Source organism: Epinephelus lanceolatus, chromosome 8, assembly GCF_041903045.1.
Source record: "Epinephelus lanceolatus isolate andai-2023 chromosome 8, ASM4190304v1, whole genome shotgun sequence".
NCBI classification, from domain to species: domain Eukaryota; kingdom Metazoa; phylum Chordata; class Actinopteri; order Perciformes; family Serranidae; genus Epinephelus; species Epinephelus lanceolatus.
Genome location: NC_135741.1, coordinates 20,977,611 through 20,997,415, shown reverse-complemented (window position 1 = coordinate 20,997,415; position 19,805 = coordinate 20,977,611). Strand labels below are relative to the sequence as shown.

Genomic DNA, 19,805 nt, shown 5'->3' with positions numbered 1-19,805 from the left:
AACCGATACCATCCAACTACATTACATTGGAAGCGATTCAGAGATCAAAATACACGGTTTCAAATGTGAGCATCTGTAATGGGACACCCGACACACGGTCTGTGTTACGGTAACAAATGACAAGCTCACTGATAGCCTGAGAGCCATTACATCAGTGTGCTCAGACACATACCGTCATTTTTAAGCAACCTGGTCTGGGTTTTTATCCATCAGACTTCTTGTTATGCCTCCTTCCTACTGGACAAAAAAAACCCAGTAACATCTGGCTTTTGTCTTTAGTGGGAAGGGTTACTATTGGCATTCATTCCCAGGACAAATGGCTCTGCAGTAATCGTGTATTTATCGGCTCCAGCGCCAATCAGCAGTCATGGAAAAATGTTCCAAGTAGGTATAGCTGCGGCCGGAGCAGCTACATGTCCTGCACTTCAGCTACATCACTTGCTCACCATACAAACAGTTCAATCCACTATCAGCCCCCTTCACCTCTTAGTCCAGAAGTGGAAGCTCTGAAGAAAATGGTAAGGGTAGGTAAGGTTAAGGTAAGGGTCAGTGGTACGTGTCATTACTTTCAAGGTGAATCACATCTTTGTGTATTATGAATTATAAAGTGGATTTTTGCTACATTTAGCCTCATATTTATTCACTACAACCTTGTGTTGTAGCAGGGTTCAAATAGGCTCCGTCAGCAGGGGATAAAGTACCTAACAGCCACACAAGCTGAAGTCACCTGTTAGAATACTACTTGCATAAAAGTCTTAAAGTTCCTGATATTTACTCTACGTAAGTATCAAAAGTAATTGTATGATATTAAATGTGCTTGAGTAATAAAAGTACAAGTAAATGCTGTTAATAAAAAAGCAAGTGGTCAGAATTTTGAGAATTATGAGGTTTATGTCTTTGAACTTTATACTCCACCTTAAAAATGCAGCATATATTACTTGAAGAAAAACAACATTTTTCACAACTTACATGATTTAGAGAACAAAATCCACTTTTTCCTTCCCTGCCATTCCTTCATCCATCCTACTTTCCTTTCCTCCTTCACTTTCCTATTTTGAACTAAGTAACAGAGATGCTCAGGGGAAATGTATTGGAGTAAAGGTGAAACATGACAGAATTATAAAATCTCAAAGTACAGATACTCCCCAAAAATACTTTAATGTAATTAAGTAGCGTTACTTTAACGTTATATTGCAACACTGACCATCGCGTTGGAGGGTTTGTCTTGTACTGGTAGTAGGCGTGGTTTAAAGGGGCACGTCAAATGTGGCGGCAGCTACACATGTGTCTAATTTTCAGCCCTTTTCTGGTGCGACGCAATCATGTGCCGCTACAAAATACTATCCGTCACTGTTTAAGCAGCCCTCCAACATTGTTCCAAAATAGTCAGTGCTGAGTTTGAAAAAGATATTGAATATGTAAGAGATGTAAAAAGGGGTAGGTGCCTCCATGCTGCTTTCTACGGTTTACTAGTCCTGGTATCTGGTGCCCTCATGATGCTGAATGTGACACACCAGTTAAAAAACAAACAAAAAGAAAGGCATACTCATCCACTGGCGATGGAAAAGGAGTCTATCAGCTATTTTAAGCGGATTACCCAATAAAAAAATAAAAACTGGGGTGTCAGTAGCATAGTGCATAGTGCCGGCGCCCCATGTACAGAGGCATTGCCTCACTGCAGTGGCTGCGGGTTCAAAACCGACTCGCGGCCCTTTGCTGCATGTCAGTCCCCACTCTCTCTCTCTCTCTCTGTCTCCCCATTTCACTCTGTCCTGTCATCAAAGGCAAAAGCCCACAAAAATAATCTTAAAAAAAATAAATAAATAAAAAATAAAAACTATACATACTCCACGTCGATGTAGAGCCTACGCCATAACCTACTCTGTAGCCTGACGTGCACCTCCCCAGAATTGTAACTACGCATCGCGGTGACGCAGACCTCCTGTCTGTTTCTGTATACTGACAACATTTCCCTCAATGAAGTTTTTATCTTCTTTTATTTCACACATAAACAATAAATTGTGTAGTAAAGCCTCCACTAAAATAGCATTTTCAGTCTTGTGTGTGATTCATCCCTCAGCAATTTATACTTTGGTATTTATCCAGGTTTCATATGAGAAGAGGAAATATCTGATCATCGCTAGGCTAATTCATACAATGTAAAATGCCATAGACTGGCGCTAATAACGTTAGCATTTTGTATTTGTTTGGAAAACATGTTTAGTATGACAGTTGTTTTGTCAGTGAACCTTGTGAGTTGTACTGGAGCCAAATTTTGTAATGTTACCTTTGTTAAATGTTGCTGTTGTCCGTGACTTCATATGAGAAGAGGAAAAGCTACCTGCTTGGCTAATTTATACAATGTAAAATGCCATAGGCTTGTGCTAATAATGTTAGCATGTTGTGTTTGTGGGGAAAATGTGTCCAGATAAAGAAAAGTGTTTGTCTGTGAATGCTGCGAGTTATAGTGAAGCTGATCAGTGTACTTGTGTTTGAAATTGTCTCTATTAAGCCATGTTTAATGTGTGTTTAATGTGTGTTTTGAATCAACTAAACTTTACAGCACTTCATAGAAACCTGCGCCGCAGACTAATGTTTTGGAGGTGTAACTGCAGAGTGACACAGACACACCACCACACAAGTATAAATGCTCACAATGGCGTAGGCTACGTGCGTAGGGTCTGCACACAACCATAAATCCCGCTTAAGTTCCAGCTACAGGTGCTCAAACTGACCTAAGGGGCAGTGTTAAACTCTATGAGGAATGCATTAAAGTGCTGACCTAATTAACTCCAAAGCTCCAGCTCGGGGCAAGTGAAAAGTAGGCCTTGAACATGCAAATAGTGCATGTTCAAGGCCTCAAATACTGCACAGTCAAAAAGCAAGGGTGCACTGCACTAAATAAAGTCAACAATATGAGCCACTTTAAAAAAAATGATCCAGCTGTGTTGTAGCTTCCTACAGACACTCTGCAGGCTCAGCAAGGTGACCAAGATAAAATAAAAGCTTTCCTTTCCTGCTGTTCAACTGAAACCTAAGTACAGACTTGTTTTAAATTTCATCTCAGCTGTCTTTTCTTACACTGCAGCTCCTCTCCACATAGTACCTGTTTATCCTTTTCAACATCTTGCTACTTTTAAAATCATGTCTCGTCTTCTATTCCCTCCCTCTTCCTTTGCTCTCTGGCTCTCTTCAAGGTGTCCCGGTGTGTAATCCTTGTCAGGAGAGGAGCTGCAGCAGATGAGTCTGACACTGCTGCTGAATTATTGATTGACCTATTACATCACGTGCATACAACAACCCTAAGGAAGATACACAGCCACACACAAGTGGACAGACCCAGGCATGTTAGAAAATGTCCGCCACTCATTTACATTGTGAAGACGCGAGCATCACAAAAGTCTATCCCCTTCTTCACATCCACCCTCACGCCATAAACCTCTCTTGTTCCCTGCAAACCTCTCTTCAAAGATTCTTTCCTTTCATGTCTGTGAGACTCCTGCAGAAAAGCTGCGTCATTAAATCGCTTCAAGCAGAGAGCCAGAGGCAGGGCACCGGCCCTGTTCAATAATTACAGCAAAAATGGTTGATGGAGGGCGAATCTTTAATGCTTTCCCATAGCACACAGAGGCTTTTGGTAACCATGTTTAAAGTTAAATATATCAGTAAAGAAGACTGCATTTTATTAATAAAGAGCAAGCATGTAAGACTGCAAGAATAAGTGAAGCAGAGAGCAGTGCACACTTGTCTTATTCAGCCGGGTATGAAAGGAAACTTGAGACAAAAGAGTGACGTGGAATAAAGTGTGACCAAAATAAAAACCAAGTGAGAGAGCAGCAGTACTTCAGCAGCAACACAAAGGGATATAAAGGGACATGCTGCATATTCATGAATATCTGCCTACTTCTACCCATCATCCCCTTCTCTATCCATCCCATGGCAAACCCCTCCTCTCTCTCCCACCCCCAGATTCATACCCATAATGCTCTTGGCCTGGATACATAATACAAAATGAATTCATAATGCATCCCCCTACCGAGCCATTGTAAGCTCCAGTCTATAGCGTAAATCATAACAAAAGTGTTTAGAATGAGTCTGTCTATGTTTTTGTGTTTCAAATGTGTGAATATGTCAGTTGTGCACAATGGCATTAAAAGTTCATTTTACTTATTTTTTTTCTTTTTTCAAAATAAAAGCAGCAGCACACACCCAGCTGTGCTCTCAAAAGTACACGTGCAGATGCTAAGCAGCAACCGACGCATCACCAACGCAGCTGATGGAAGCTAGTTTCAGCTGCTTTGCACACACACATGCAAATTTTAACACACACACACACACACACACACACACACACACACACAATGATTACTGACCAATGAAGCACGCCGTAGCCTGCGGCTCATGGGCTTGTCAAAAGGCGGGCTGTTCATGGCAAACTTCTCCAAGTAGCCCTCCGGTAGCCTGATATCAGCTGGGAGGGACAAACGTTTGTTTATGTCCTGTAAGAAAGAGACAGAGAGATTCAAGAGAAGGGTTACAGGTTAGAAAATAAGAGGTTAAAATGCATCAATCATAACTTTTTCCCCCCTAAACTGAAACCTGAAACCTACGTAAGTGCTGGCATGTAGGAGGGAGGGTTTTCTGTTCCCATTAAAGGAATACTCCACCCACAAAATGATCATTTATATGTCCATTAGGCACTCCGTGTTACTGGAATTTGTGAGGAAAACTTTATTTTTCTCACCTCCACAATGAAAGAAGGATGCAAAAATGATAAACATTATTGAATTGAAGTCACTAGATCATCGAAGATTTAGCCAAACCTCTCCGGTACTTGTGACAGATGCTCACATTTGACTCATATGTTCTGGTCATGCCCAAGCCTAGTGGAATATTGGCGTTATATTTTTGACGTTATATCTAAGATATTGGATCTGAATCTAGACACATCGCCTCAGACTGCCATCTTTGGTATCCCTAGAGAGGGTGTTAGAATGACTGATAAGCAAAGGGCTGTAATCTCTTTTGCTTAGGTAATAGCTCCTCCTCTTTTGGAAAAACTGTTCACCCCGCTCAAATACGTCCTGGCTGTGGGACTTAGCGTCATTTTTGAAACTGGAAAATATCAAATTTTCTGCGCGTGGCTCTGCTGAGAAGTTCTACAAACACTGGCAGCCTCTTATCTACCACTTTGAAACAATGCAATCTATTTCATTAGACAAGAGTATGGAAAGTATGACCGGAGAGAGATAAATGTAGATCGTTTGGGGTATGTAGTTAGTGCACTCAGTCACATGCATATTGATGTATTTATTGTGTAGGAGACGTAACAGTGTTGAATAAAATTTGGTTACAAAAAAAAGAAGAGCTAAACTATATCACAACATCAGTTTACAGACTCTCACACAACTCATGCAGTATAATCCAAGTCTCATTTATCCAGTTGTGCCTAGTCAACTCAATTGGATGCACAAGCAGAGCTCAAAGACACGCCCTTGTCCAGGCGTGCTACTCCTGCATGGAAGTGTTTTAAATTGCGAGGTTTTAGCGAAAATGCATGCACAAAACTGATGTTTTAATATAGCTTCATCGAGAATGTTGCGTTTTTTTGGATTCTCCGTTCACCTTGGAGGCACGTGAGAAATTCATATTAATTCATATTCAAATTCACACCATTCACATTACAAGTTTAAACTTAGTGATTCAATTTTATATCATTGGGACCTGAATATAAAATGATATATTATGTGGTCATTGTCGCCTCGCAGCAAGAGGGTTCCTGGTTCGAACCCAGGGTGGGGGAGCTCCTCTGTACGGAGTTTGCATGTTCTCCCTGTGTCAGCGTGGGTTCAATCCAGGTACTCCAGCTTCCTCCCACAGTCCAAAGACATGCAGGTTAATTGGTGACTCTAAATTGCCCGTAGGTGTGAATGGTTGTCTGTCTCTATGTGTCAGCCCTGTGATAGTCTGGCGACCTGTCCAGGGTGTACCCTGCCTCTCACCCAGTGTCAGCTGGGATAGGCTCCAGCCCCTCCGCGACCCCAGACAGGAAGAACGGTTGCGGAAAATGAATGAATGAAGTGAATTAATTAATTAAGTGCAAATAGTCACATTTTTGGGTTAAATAAAGTAAACATGGCAAACTGTAACATTATGGTCTTTGTCATTACATCTGATCACCTCAAACAGAATTAGTATTACCCAATGGATTAGTGTTTTAACCAACCATCATCATCTCCTTGTATTCATCACCTCTGTACATTATGTGACATCATATTTCTCGGCTATTTCACAATACATTGATGACTCTGCCTAAACTGATCACCGTGATCTGACATCAAAATTCTTTCTCAAGCCTCGGTTACTACTCGGCCTACTTTTGTGCCACTGAGAAAAAAAATCTGTTTTCTCCATCTGTCAGTCCTGGCAATGAGTTTGTCAAGTGAGTGCTGCACAAATACACAATATTGCTCCACAGGTGCCATCTGCTGTTGTCAATGACTGATGAATGATGATGTGAATGAAACTTATGTCTCGTAGGGTTGAATGAAAGGCCAGTAGGACGGGACATGATGGGACTATGTCCACCGTGGTTCTGGCGTGTTTCAGGCTAATTGTTGAGCACATTGTTAGCAAAGGCAGAAGGTTGGGATGCTGTGCTGCTTTTCACAAGCTCACTAACTCATCTTTCTTTTTATTTTTGTTACTGACAGATTTCACTACATAGCACATGCCTATCCCATCAGCTGCAACAACTTACACTTCCTGGCCCTTGCTTGAACACAACACATGTGATGCTACTGTTCCCACAATACATCGCTCCTGTGTGTTACCCATGTAGGACATGTTCACTGGCAAGGTGCCAATCACACGTTGTTTCCATGACAGCAGTGGGGGGGTTGGCCCAGTCCCAACAGCCCCACGGTATGTGTCCTTGATGTAAATGTGTGTTTACATCTGAGCGTTAATGGGGGGGTTGGAAAGTGTATATGTGGCTGAAGATGAAAGGCAGAGGGATTTTACGCCTGTAAAGGTTTTAACTAAGCTCATTGGCTAACATAACAACAAGCAGTATTACTCACAAGCCGTCACCCTAAGGATGGTGACACACTGCACAGTTTTTCGACATACACCCCAAAAGCATACACTCACACAAACTGGAAACAAGAAGCAATGCTCTGCAGACTGCATAAGCACATGTTATTAGAAATAAGCCACAGACGCATGTACTAACATGACCTACAGACTTTGACCTGAGCAATTTACACATTTGTAAGCTCCACTGAATGTGTGAATCATAAGAGTAAAACGCACAAGCACTGCAACACCGTCTACAGTGAGATCAACACACTAAAGCTGCTTATGACTGCCATAAAAATACTTATTTTCTTCAGCATTCAACAGACCTCATGCAAATGCAAATGCATCTCATGCAATTCTGATGACCAAAACAAACGTGAACTATCCATTCTCCTTTTCCAAAGGGCAACAATGGACAAAATGACACTCGTGCCCTCTTGTTCACTGGTTCAGACTGAATAAAGACCCACGCACAAAAACCTTAACACACAAACACATGTGCCCCCATACTCACAATGCAGAACAGCTCTAGTAGCTCCCTCATTGTCCTCCTTAAACGTGTCTTTCTATACACTCACATACAAACGTTTTCCACGATGCATGTCTCTGACCTGCCACATGACTGCACACACACTGACAGAGAGAGAGACAGAGAGAGAAAGAGGGGCTGGCACTGTGTTGGAGTGCCATCCACATGCTCAGAGGAGGAGGAGGAGGAGAAGGAGGAGGAGGGGGAAGGCAGGAGCAGAGAAGAGAGGAATGGACAGATTCCTGAGGGGAGAAAGGCAGATGGGGGGAAGGGGTGAACGGAGGGGGTGGGGTGGGGGGGTGGGGTGGGGTGGGGGGGGATGGCTGAGAGGAAACATTGTTTTTCGGCTCCCTCCCACCGTTATTTTGTCCTCCATCTCTCCTTCTCTCTTATCATCTCCTGAGCCCTGTTCCTCTGGATCTCCGCTTTCTTTGTCATACCAATAATTATTCCGACTTCCATAATTACTCTCTCACCCCGGCATTTTCCTCTCCTTCGCTGCCCCCCCTTTCTTTCTCTCACTCTCTCTGGTAAAAAAAATGGTCCAAATTAGTCCCCTCCACTGTTCACAGCAGTCAGAGGCAGCAGCCTGTGTGTCCAGAGGCATTTCCCGTAATACTGCTGCACTCATCACTCTGCAACTCCTTCAAACAGACACACACAGGTGCACGCACACTCTGGCCGAGGCATGAGTACATACTCAGGGATGTGGCAAAACGAAGCAACAAATTGCTGTTACCTGTTCCATAGATAGCACAGGTGCATCCGCATAGACCGGCGACTTAATGTATGTTAAAGCTTGTCACAAAAACACAGGTCTGTGGCTGAAATCGTAACAGTAGTACAGCACAGTCATTACAGCAACTATTGGATTCAAGTGATTCCACAGCACAAAAAAAATCAATGATTGCTAAACTGGTTTTCACTAACTGAAAGCTAACTACCTGCATGCATTGCGCAGACGGGGGAACAATACGTAAGTTTAATCGGCCAGATAAAAAGAGTGATCTGAGGAGTGTCACGATTTGTTTTTTGCCATCCAACATAGCCTGATTTTTAAAACATAAACTAGGGCTGAACAATCAATCAAATTCAAATCGATATCAGGATGTAACAGAACGCAATTTTCAAATCGCAAAAGCTGTGATTTTTCTAATACTACACAATCTAACTGACCAGAAGGTTGAAAACACCCGGTCCAGTGGGTTTCACGTGCACACACGCTGCCCTAGAGTAGATGAAAAAAAAAACTTGCAAAATGCCACAGGCAAGCTTTGGTGCTCGCAATACTACTGTGTGAAAATGGCCAAGGCTGCGTTCAAGTGCAATCCACATCTTCACATATTACATTGTTTTAAGAGTACAGTTTGCATAGTGAGAGTGTGATCAAGCGAGCAAGAAAGAGAAAGACGGTACATGTGCTCACAGCAGTTGTCAAGTGGTGGTAAATGTATAGCTAAGGTTTCAGTTTGTCCATGACTAAATGCTGCGGCTCATCGAGACTAAGTAAAGTTCCTGTGTCTCAGCTCCGCAACTTCTAGGTAAAGCCTCTCAGTAAGCAGGAACGGTTATTAACATGTTTACAACAAAGCTTTGAGTTATTTAAATATTTACCAGCTGTGACAACGTCGTGACGGCTGGTGTTGTTTTCACCTTATGAATCTGTGTGTGTGTCATCGTGGGGAAATTTCATCCTGGTGACGCCTATTGTAGTGGGAACTACCGCAGAAGCCCTTTTGAGTATTCTGGAAGGTGTTTATATTACTGTCTGTCTGTTTGCCTGTTTGTCTCTCTGTTTTTGTCAATGCAATAACGTCGCAACCGTGCAAGATGCAGTCACCAAACTTTACAGGTGTGCAGTTTAGATCAGAATGAAGGTTGGGTTTGAAGATGGGTGTGGTCTGCCTGAGGCCGCCACAAGTACAGGAGTAGGAAGCCGGGGAGGGGCCACTGCCTCCACCACTGCACGCACTTGAATTTGTGTGATTTGTTACAATACTGTTACTGACAGGAGATCAGTAAGAATCATATCAAAAAGGAAGGTTGTGGAAGATTAGGGACTTTTTAAGGGACTTAAAAATCACTCACTAAATTGTAATTGCAACATTGGTCTAAAAAAAAAATCACAATAAATTTATTTTCCCGTATATATATATATATATATATATATATACAGTACAGGCCAAAAGTTTGGACACACCTTCTCATTCAATGCGTTTTCTTTATTTTCATGACTATTTACATTGTAGATTCTCACTGAAGGCATCAAAACTATGAATGAACACATGTGGAGTTATGTACTTAACAAAAAAAGGTGAAATAACTGAAAACATGTTTTATATTCTAGTTTCTTCAAAATAGCCACCCTTTGCTCTGATTACTGCTTTGCACACTCTTGGCATTCTCTCCATGAGCTTCAAGAGGTAGTCACCTGAAATGGTTTTCCACCAGTCTTGAAGGAGTTCCCAGAGGTGTTTAGCACTTGTTGGCCCCTTTGCCTTCACTCTGCGGTCCAGCTCACCCCAAACCATCTCGATTGGGTTCAGGTCCGGTGACTGTGGAGGCCAGGTCATGTGCCGCAGCACTCCATCACTCTCCTTCTTGGTCAAATAGCACTTACACAGCCTGGAGGTGTGTTTGGGGTCATTGTCCTGTTGAAAAATAAATGATCGTCCAACTAAACGCAAACCGGATGGGATGGCATGTCGCTGCAGGATGCTGTGGTAGCCATGCTGGTTCAGTGTGCCTTCAATTTTGAATAAATCCCCAACAGTGTCACCAGCAAAACACCCCCACACCATCACACCTCCTCCTCCATGCTTCACAGTGGGAACCAGGCATGTGGAATCCATCCGTTCACCTTTTCTGCGTCTCACAAAGACATGGCGGTTGGAACCAAAGATCTCAAATTTGGACTCATCAGACCAAAGCACAGATTTCCACTGGTCTAATGTCCATTCCTTGTGTTTCTTGGCCCAAACAAATCTCTTCTGCTTGTTGCCTCTCCTTAGCAGTGGTTTCCTAGCAGCTATTTGACCATGAAGGCCTGATTCGCGCAGTCTCCTCTTAACAGTTGTTCTAGAGATGGGTCTGCTGCTAGAACTCTGTGTGGCATTCATCTGGTCTCTGATCTGAGCTGCTGTTACCTTGCGATTTCTGAGGCTGGTGACTCGGATGAACTTATCCTCAGAAGCAGAGGTGACTCTTGGTCTTCCTTTCCTGGGTCGGTCCTCATGTGTGCCAGTTTCGTTGTAGCGCTTGATGGTTTTTGCGACTCCACTTGGGGACACATTTAAAGTTTTTGCAATTTTCCGGACTGACTGACCTTCATTTCTTAAAGTAATGATGGCCACTCGTTTTTCTTTAGTTAGCTGATTGGTTCTTGCCATAATATGAATTTTAACAGTTGTCCAATAGGGCTGTCGGCTGTGTATTAACCTGACTTCTGCACAACACAACTGATGGTCCCAACCCCATTGATAAAGCAAGAAATTCCACTAATTAACCCTGATAAGGCACACCTGTGAAGTGGAAACCATTTCAGGTGACTACCTCTTGAAGCTCATGGAGAGAATGCCAAGAGTGTGCAAAGCAGTAATCAGAGCAAAGGGTGGCTATTTTGAAGAAACTAGAATATAAAACATGTTTTCAGTTATTTCACCTTTTTTTGTTAAGTACATAACTCCACATGTGTTCATTCATAGTTTTGATGTCTTCAGTGAGAATCTACAATGTAAATAGTCATGAAAATAAAGAAAACACATTGAATGAGAAGGTGTGTCCAAACTTTTGGCCTGTACTGTATATATATGTACAACTATATCTGCAGTAAACTAATATCAGCAGATAACTGGGCAACCAATGCTACTATCTAACACACTATATAGTCCAAGGTGTGATATGTGGAAGCTACTTTCCTGTCTGTGATTGACTACGGTGACAAATTGTATATGCATGCAACCTCCTCAATTTTACATAGCTTTGACTCAGTATACCACGTTTTATAACAAATGCAAAGTCAATTACTGATCACTGCATTCTTTATGTTTTGATGGGTTGGACATCACTGATCATTCACAGACAACAGCACTGGTATATTGGTATATATCTGGTATATCTATAAAGCAATATTGGGCAAACTACCTCTGCACCCTTCTGTGTGTCAGCTCTGGTAGTTACCAGCTACGCTCCTCCAGGCGGTTTGCCTTTTAACCCTTTCAAACCTAAGCTAATTGGCCTGGTTTCTTTAAAAAAAAAAAAAAAAACGTGGGAATAAGGCAATGAGCAATTAAAGAAGAAATGACCCAAAAGATTAGCAAGAAATTAGTAAAAAGAGAGAATAAAAACAAGATTTTTTTTTAAAGTTAGAAACAAACAAACCAGGAAAAAGGACCTTAAAAATTCTAATAATTCTGTAACATAGTTTTAAATAATAATAATAATAATAATAATAATAATAATAATAATAAATATAGTTTTTCCCTAGCTTTTTTCCCTTTTCCTTAACTTTTTAAAAATAATTTTCTAAATCTATTAATTTTTTGCAATTTGTGGGACATTTCTAACCAAGTTGCTCATTGCCTTTTTCCCCCATGTTCTTAAAGGAAATTGCTCCAATTTGCTCAGGGTTCAAAGGTTTAAATATTTGCGCAAGGTGTCTGAAAGCAGCACAAGAAAAGTGATGTCACCCCAGGTTTCAAAGGGTTAATGAACCCCAGGTTTTAACAGATCTGGGGAAAAGTGCATTCCCCTACTCTGCACCTCGGACATGGGACAATCTTCAAAAAGATCTAAAATTAAATACACTTATATCCAACGATGAATTTAAGGGCATCATAAAGAATGTGGTGACAGAGACATGTGCTTGTTTTTCTTGTAGTTGTTGTTTTATTGTGGATTTTTGTATGACATGTTGTATTTGTTGCATTTTAAATGTGTCTATCTTGTAAAAGAGATTTACAATCTCAATGGGACTTCCTGGTTAAATGAAAATAAAATGTGAGGTGTGTATCTGGCTTCCCATACCTCGTTAGAGATGCGCCGATGGTGGTTGTTCCTCATACGAACCCTAACTGGACTCTGGACCTCATCAGAAGACGTCCCAGATGCCTGGTCACTCTCCCCATCTGAACCCATCTTCACATTCTCATGAACGATACCTATGACACACAGAGACAGAAACAGACTGTTAGTATTAGAAATTGCGCAGTACTTTAACTCAGGTCTTCTGGGCTGCTTTTTTGCTTTGTTTTGTGGCACTCTGCCTCTCCTCTCCTCCTCTACCACTCCCCATGTACCCATCAGAGGACACAACCTTCCGGTTTCTTAGATTTCAATCACCCATCTGAGAAAGCCATCGTGGGGTCCCAATCCCCAGGTGATGGATTGTACCACCAGCCATGCAGGGGTGTTAGTGGAGTGTGTATAAAATACCACTGATAAGATGAGGAGGTCAGAGATCGATATCACCCTGCATGCAATGAGAGCTTTCCCGTCTTTGCCCCCCCCCCACCCCCCACCCGCCACACACACCTCCATTCCCCGCAGACTCCATCTGATTAATGAGTCACGGTGCAGCAGACAGGACTGTTTCCATCAATGGTGTGTGTGTGAGTAAATGTGGGGGGAAGGGTCTCTCTTTGGGTTTCGGTGTACAGTGCCTGATAGCTCTCAAGTCAGGGTCATGGGCAGCACGTAAAGTGTGTGTGTGTGTGTGTTTTGTGAAAGAAGCTGCTTCATTAAAGGATGTTAAGCTCAATCCTAACGCTTGTAACATCTTACCTTACCCATCATCCACTGTTTACATTTTAGATAGCCACCATAGGCAGAGGAGTGACAGACAGAGAGAAGATTAGGGGATTGGGGGGCGGATGGTTTCGCTGGGAGGAAGAAGAAGAGGAATAAGTGGAAAGAAAAATAAGTCCCTTGAGTGATTGTGACACATCAGCCGTGAGATAGCACGACTGAGAGGCGGATAGGTAAAGCTATTTATGATGTAGTGCGTTGTCTGTCAGCTGTGGAGTGGGGCAACACCACCTGAGGCTGATTCCAGGTCATTTGTGGGTGTGGGTGTGTGTGTGTGTGTGTGTGTGTGTGTGTGTGTGTGTGTGTGTCTTGAATGCAGTGAAGGTTAGCATTTGAGAAAGGCACGCTGGTCTGTGGATTCAGCCTTAATGGTGTGTAAAGTCTACGCAGAGCCTACGCCGTAGTCTACACAAGCCGCCTGTGCCACTGTGTGCATTTATACCTGTGTCTGGGTCGCTCTGCAATTACACCTACAAAACTGTCTATGCTGCTGCGTTGAGTTTCTGTAAAGTGCGGTTAAGTTTGATTGACTCAACAAACACACCTAAAACAAAACAAAAAAAGACTCCATTATAGCCCACAAGGTCCAGACAAAATATTTGTCTTTTGCCGGACATTTTCCCCACATATACAACATGCTAACGTTATTAGCTTAAGCCTATGTTATTTTACATTGCACAAATTAGCCTGGCAGTTAGCAGTTTTTCTCTACTTATATGAAGCAACTTGGCGACTTTCTAGCTACATTTAGCGACTTTTCAGACCCCCTCAGCAACTTAATTTCTAAAAAGCAACAAATTTAGTGACTTATTCAGACCATCACGGAAAAATGCCTAAAATATTCCCATGCATGCTGCTTAGAGTAATCAGTCCACGGCTCATCCACCATCAGCGAGGGGACTCTCCCCTCTGTCGTCTTTTACAGTGCAGTAGTTGTGGGACAGGCAGGAGGAGAGGAGGTGTCGCTCGCAGTGGGAGCTCTGATGTGGTGAGTTTCTACGGTTATGTTGATGTTCTCTGAATCGGAAGTGCTGTAATATAAATACCAAAGCTTTCATGCCGGTCAGATGTTTTGTTGAGGAGTTTTCTATTGAATCAAAAGACCCCACCACTATGCAAATGAATGTATGATGTCATCTGGCGACTTTTAGCTTCTTTTGGAGCTAATGCTAGCTGCTTGAATTAAAAAAGAGTTGGCAACACTAACATTTCACAAAGGTAATGTTACAAATTTTGGCTACATTATAATGCACAAGGTTCACTGACAAAACAATTTCCACATTTTCCCCAAAAATACAACATGCTAATATCATTAGCATAAGCCTATGGCATTTTACATTGCATAAATTAGCTGAGTGACTAGCAGACTTTTTCTCTATTCATATAAATCCAGGATAAATCATACAGAGGGGTTTTTTTTGTCTTTGCAATTTATTGTTTGTTATCTGTGAAATAAAAGTAAAAACAAAAGGTTTGTTTCTGCTGAGAGAAATTGTTTACAGACTACTAGTCTCGCTCACCAGACCTTTCTCAAGAAAAGAAAGGTCTGGCTGCGCCGACTCTCACTTTAAGATTGGAGGAAAAAAAACGCCCCGGCTTTTTTTTATTTCTTTCAACCAATCACAATTATTCTTGGCAGTGCCACAGCAAAAATATTGCCGGGGGGAAACAGGTTTTGGTGTAACGTGCCCACAAAAAAATCGCCTACAGGACGCAAACCATGGCAGAAAAATGGCTACATCCCTGCAAGATCAAACACCGCAAAAGTTAGTAAAGGACGTGTTGAAAACTGCTACACAACGGGAAGTGGTAGGGCGGGACTTCAGCGGGTGGCTCATTCCGCCCAATGAGAGGCTGATCTATGCAGCGAACTTCCGCCCACTCAGACTAACAGACTACAAATGTAAACAGGAAGTCTGCGCTGCTGCAACGTGCTTCTGGGAAGGTGCACATTAAGCTATCGTAGGTACAGCGTCAGTTCAACACGCAAGGATAAATCCTGCTTCAGGGTTAAAGGATGGGAAAACAATAGAATGGAAAAAATGAGCAGTGTATTGACAAAATGAAGCTCACTGGCTTTTCAACACAGTTTTTTTTTAAATTATAGTTCATGCAAGATGGATTGTTCACGTGTTAAGTGCTGCTAAAAGCATGATAACCGATGCATTTATCAAGCCCCAAAGTGTTCAACATAAATTAACAGGAATAAATTGTGTAAAATATTTTAAAAAGTATGAAAATTATGACTTTATTTTAATTTCATAATAGGATTTTTTTTCATTTCAAAATGCAACCTGTTCTTTCAGTGGCATTTTCCTCAATAACAGTTTCATTTAATGCCACTTTTTATTTAATAATGTCCCTTTTCCTGACAGTGGGGAAGTCACAGGCCTCTCACCTTTCCACTAATCACATACCCCCTGCCTGTTAAACTAACAAGCAGTTAACTACCTGTGTAGATCCCAGCTGCTAATTTCAGCCGACATCTGTCCATCGGTCTATCTGTTGACAAAAGCAGCATATGCTCATTAGCAAAACACAACCCCAACACATCCATCTGTGCAAATTCTTAGTAAACCTCTTCGTAGTCATTTAAATCTCCAAGTCTGACGTACTGCCTGTGGCCTCAAAGCCAGACACAAGAATACGGGGTGTGCATACAGAGCAGCTTGCTAAGAGAACCAAGCAGTCAGTAGTCATATCAGGAATCAGCCCTCACAACCCTGATGGTGAAACATTAAACTCGAGGTAACTGACACCAGAGTGAAGGAAAATTGATCCAGGATATCTACATACTGACGGACGCACACACATGACCACGTGCCCACCAAGAGTGAGTATCCAGTGCTGCTATTATGTCACAGGTCTGTCTCACTTTCAGAAAAAGGTCCTGATCCCGTCTGTTTGTGTAAACAGCCGAGGAGATGCGGGTGGATCAGACAAAGCAACCTGACCTTGGAGGAAAATTCCATCACCTGGGCCTCGAAGCAGTATGACAACATTCTGCTAACACAAACAGCACGTGGATTTGTCTCCCATATACCAGCTTCCCCAACACACTTTCTCTCCTCTAAATAACACACACAAGTACACACACGCGGACTTCCTAATCACGTGGGACATTCTTTTCCAGTCTCCTGCAGGTTCTTTCTGCTCCATTTCCAAAGCAGACTAAGAGCAGACAGTAAATGTCATGAGCTACCACTGCCTCCCCGTGTGGAGCCAGGCTGGCCTAGTTAGGGTTGCTGACTCCCTGCTAGCACATCTGAAAGAGTGAGTGGGCTGCTTTTAGGGCTATTCTTGCCTCACCCAGCTCTGCGTACTTCCACTTAGCTGGAAGTCCATCTCCGGCACATGTTGGCAGCGCCTTGGAAAATGATTGAAAAGCCAGCGGAAAGAATGTTAAAAAAGTAAAGTAAGTGTGAGATTAGATTTAAGGGCCCTTCAAAGAGTAATGGAAATCTTGGGACTTTTTTTTTGTCATAAGCCCTCGCTCGGCAAGGTCAGACATTGAGTTCAGTGTGTTGTTCAAGGGTGCACTGGCAGAATTAATAGTCACTGTCCACATCCAGTGCATTACCCACTATTATTACTGTGCTTTGAACTGAATCATTTGGCTTCTTCTTTTTTGCTCTTAGGCCAGAGGTTGTCAAAACAGTTTTTAAGTAAATGACAGCATATTTTCTGAATTTGGCATGAGCAGCAGGAATAGAGATACCACAGCCATTGTGCTGACAAGCAAATAGATAAAAAATTCAAAATACGAAGGACTGTGGGGTCCCTGATGATACCAACACACTGCTCTGGGCTAACCCACCGCATCTCTGATCTTAAAACCAGCCGCATAAAGGAAATAATATTATTAATTAATACATTATTATTAATAAGATGTTCAAAGCTGTGGGATCAGCAGATTCTGAGAGAAAGCTACTTTACATAAATGCATGTTTTCATATCTAATAAAACCTCAAGACCTGTTTAATGTTAATTTAAAGGGACGATTTATGGCAAAATAAAAAAAAAAAAAAACATATTTTCCCCTTACCTGTAGTGCTGTTTATCAATTTAGATTCTTTTGGTGTGAACTGCAGTGTTGGAGATATCGGCCATGTCGACAATGTCTCTTTCCAGAAATGACCCGGTTACTCAAGATAATCCACAGTTGTGAGCATGTAGGAACTATTTTTTTGCTACCGAACTACACCCACCAACAAAATTGTCGAGAAAGAAGCAGGCATCTACTGCTAGCTCACCTAGCAACACTAAGCTAGCTAACGTTGCAATTCAACCAAGGAGGACTCGCCCTGTCTGGAGCAGGAGCCTCTCATCCATGAGTAGATGCACCCTTCCTTCTGCACAGCGATATGGTTGGTGGGTGTATTTCGGCAAAAAGAAAATAGTTCCTACATGAAACTGCTCACAACAAAGTCTGTGGATTATCATGAGTAACCGGGTCATGATTTCTTGAAAGACACATTGTTGTTTGGTTTTTCAAGTATATGTTTTTTGGTGTGTTGAGCACCACAAGCCGAGTGCCACTGCCAAAACAATCTAGATTGATGAAAAGCACTGCAGGTTTTGGGGTGAAATGTCCATTTAATGTCCCTCAGAGTGAGATCAGACACATCACGTGTGTTTGTACAATGAGAATACAACTATTCTAGGCCTTTATTATGCACAAAGATGCTAAGTTACTTACAACATCCTCTATCAGACAACATTTATCCTTAAAAAAATCCATCAAACTCATACAAATTGTTATCAAGACTGCTTTAATCAGCCTAGTCTGGATCTGATGAAACGGAGGATCGGGATGTAGATGAACTTGATGATGGGAATGACAGTGATGAGACTCACCAATACGGTTTCCTGGAGGACGGCATGAGTCCAGCACTCGAAGCATACGGAAAGGTGACAGCCTAAGTGGGGTGTCTCTCTCCCCGATTCTTATCCCCTCTCCCACTCTAGCCTCCCCTATCCTTGGGTCTCCCGTGGTGGGAGCACGAGCAGCAGGGCACCCCTGGGGGTTGCCTGGCACATCCATTGTTCCAGAGGATTCAAAAACACTACAGTTGGAAGCGCGATTAAAAATTCAAAAATACATTTCACAAAGAGACGGGGGTAGAAAAAAAATCCGGGCCTTGTTGAGGAGTGGAAATCACTTCGGTCCAGTCTGGGTGGGACCTGGGCTTCAGGAGTTGTAGCTGTTTAACGGCAAAATCCAATCTTCAGGCTGTATCTGTATCTCCAGGACAGCCCCATGCAGAAGAGAAAGAGTCTTACATCGGGAGGACAGCGCAAACTGCACAGGCACACTAATCACAATGCAACAACTCCCTCGGCTACTACTCCACTTTAACACACTGTCTCTCCCTCTGTCTCTGTTTTCCTGTAGACACTCCCTCTCTCCACCTCTCCTCCGTTCTCGCTCTTTTTCTCTCTCCGCAGTCACACTCTGCTTGCTGACTAAGGAAGGTCAAACTGCGTGCAGGTAGGCAAAATGCTGCAGAGACAGTCCAACACATGCAAGCTGAAAACTGTTACACCCCATCATCTCGCAATAACAGGTGTTGTGTCTCCATCTATATAATTCACGTTGAAACACACACACACACACCAAAACTTACAGCTCCTCCTAGGAAGGAAAACACTTTCATCTGTCTGGTGTTCAACTATCTGACCTCTTTGGCTGCAGGCTCTTTCCTTCACGCTCTTTCCCTCTCTAGTTAATTTTTCATTTCCAGTCCAGTGTCCTCTTCTTCTTCTCCTGGTGTTTTTCTCCTTCTGTCAGATCTCCTCCCTGTTCTCCCACTGTTATTCAGCGCACCACTCTGTTCAGGCTGTTGTGCTGCTCTCCTCCTCTCCACTCCCCTCTCTCGATTGCTCCCTCCTTGCCTCTGGCGCCCCTATCAGTGCTTTCAGTGTTGTTAGTCCTCTTGCTCCCTCCCTTCACCTTGCTATTACTCTCCTCCCTCTCATGTGATACCAATCTCTCTTTCGCTCCCTCCTCCTGTGTCTCTGTCCCTCCCTCGCTCTTCCTATCTTCATCCAGGTCCAGACATGGTGTTGTATGTACAGTACAACCCTCTCTTTCTATTCAGGAGCCGATGACAACATTTTCTGTCTGATCAGCCTCTTTCTCGCACTCTGTCTCTATCGCTCGGTCTCATTCGCCTTCTCCGTCTTTCTCTTTCTCTTGCTCTTCTCCTCCTCTCCACCCTCTGCCTCCTCGTCCTTATCACTCTCTAGCGCAGAAATTGAAACCCTGAGGCTTTTGAGTGATGCCTCTGGCATCCTAGCTCCCATCTTCCCCCTCGCATGCGTTCTCTCCACCTTCCTGTTTCTCTCTCTCTCTCTCTCTCTCTCTCCCCCTCCGTCCTTCCCCATGGAC

At 42.7% G+C, this 19,805-nt stretch overlaps 1 protein-coding gene across 6 annotated transcripts in view; it reads right to left on the bottom strand.

Moving 5' to 3' along the window:
• LOC117257902 (cyclin-dependent kinase 17-like) overlaps positions 1 to 19,805 on the bottom strand; it is a 53,797-nt gene that overhangs the window by 16,286 nt on the left and 17,706 nt on the right. For 5 of the 6 annotated variants that reach the window (XM_033628306.2, XM_033628305.2, XM_033628310.2 and 2 more), the window contains 2 exons: positions 12,635 to 12,768; positions 4,374 to 4,499 (listed from right to left, as the gene is read on the bottom strand). In XM_033628306.2, the coding sequence (XP_033484197.1) occupies positions 4,374 to 4,499; positions 12,635 to 12,768 (260 nt within the window). Of the gene's footprint in view, positions 1 to 4,373; positions 4,500 to 12,634; positions 12,769 to 18,271; positions 18,590 to 19,805 lie in introns of those variants that run through there. The other variant, XM_033628309.2, reaches the window with a different exon arrangement.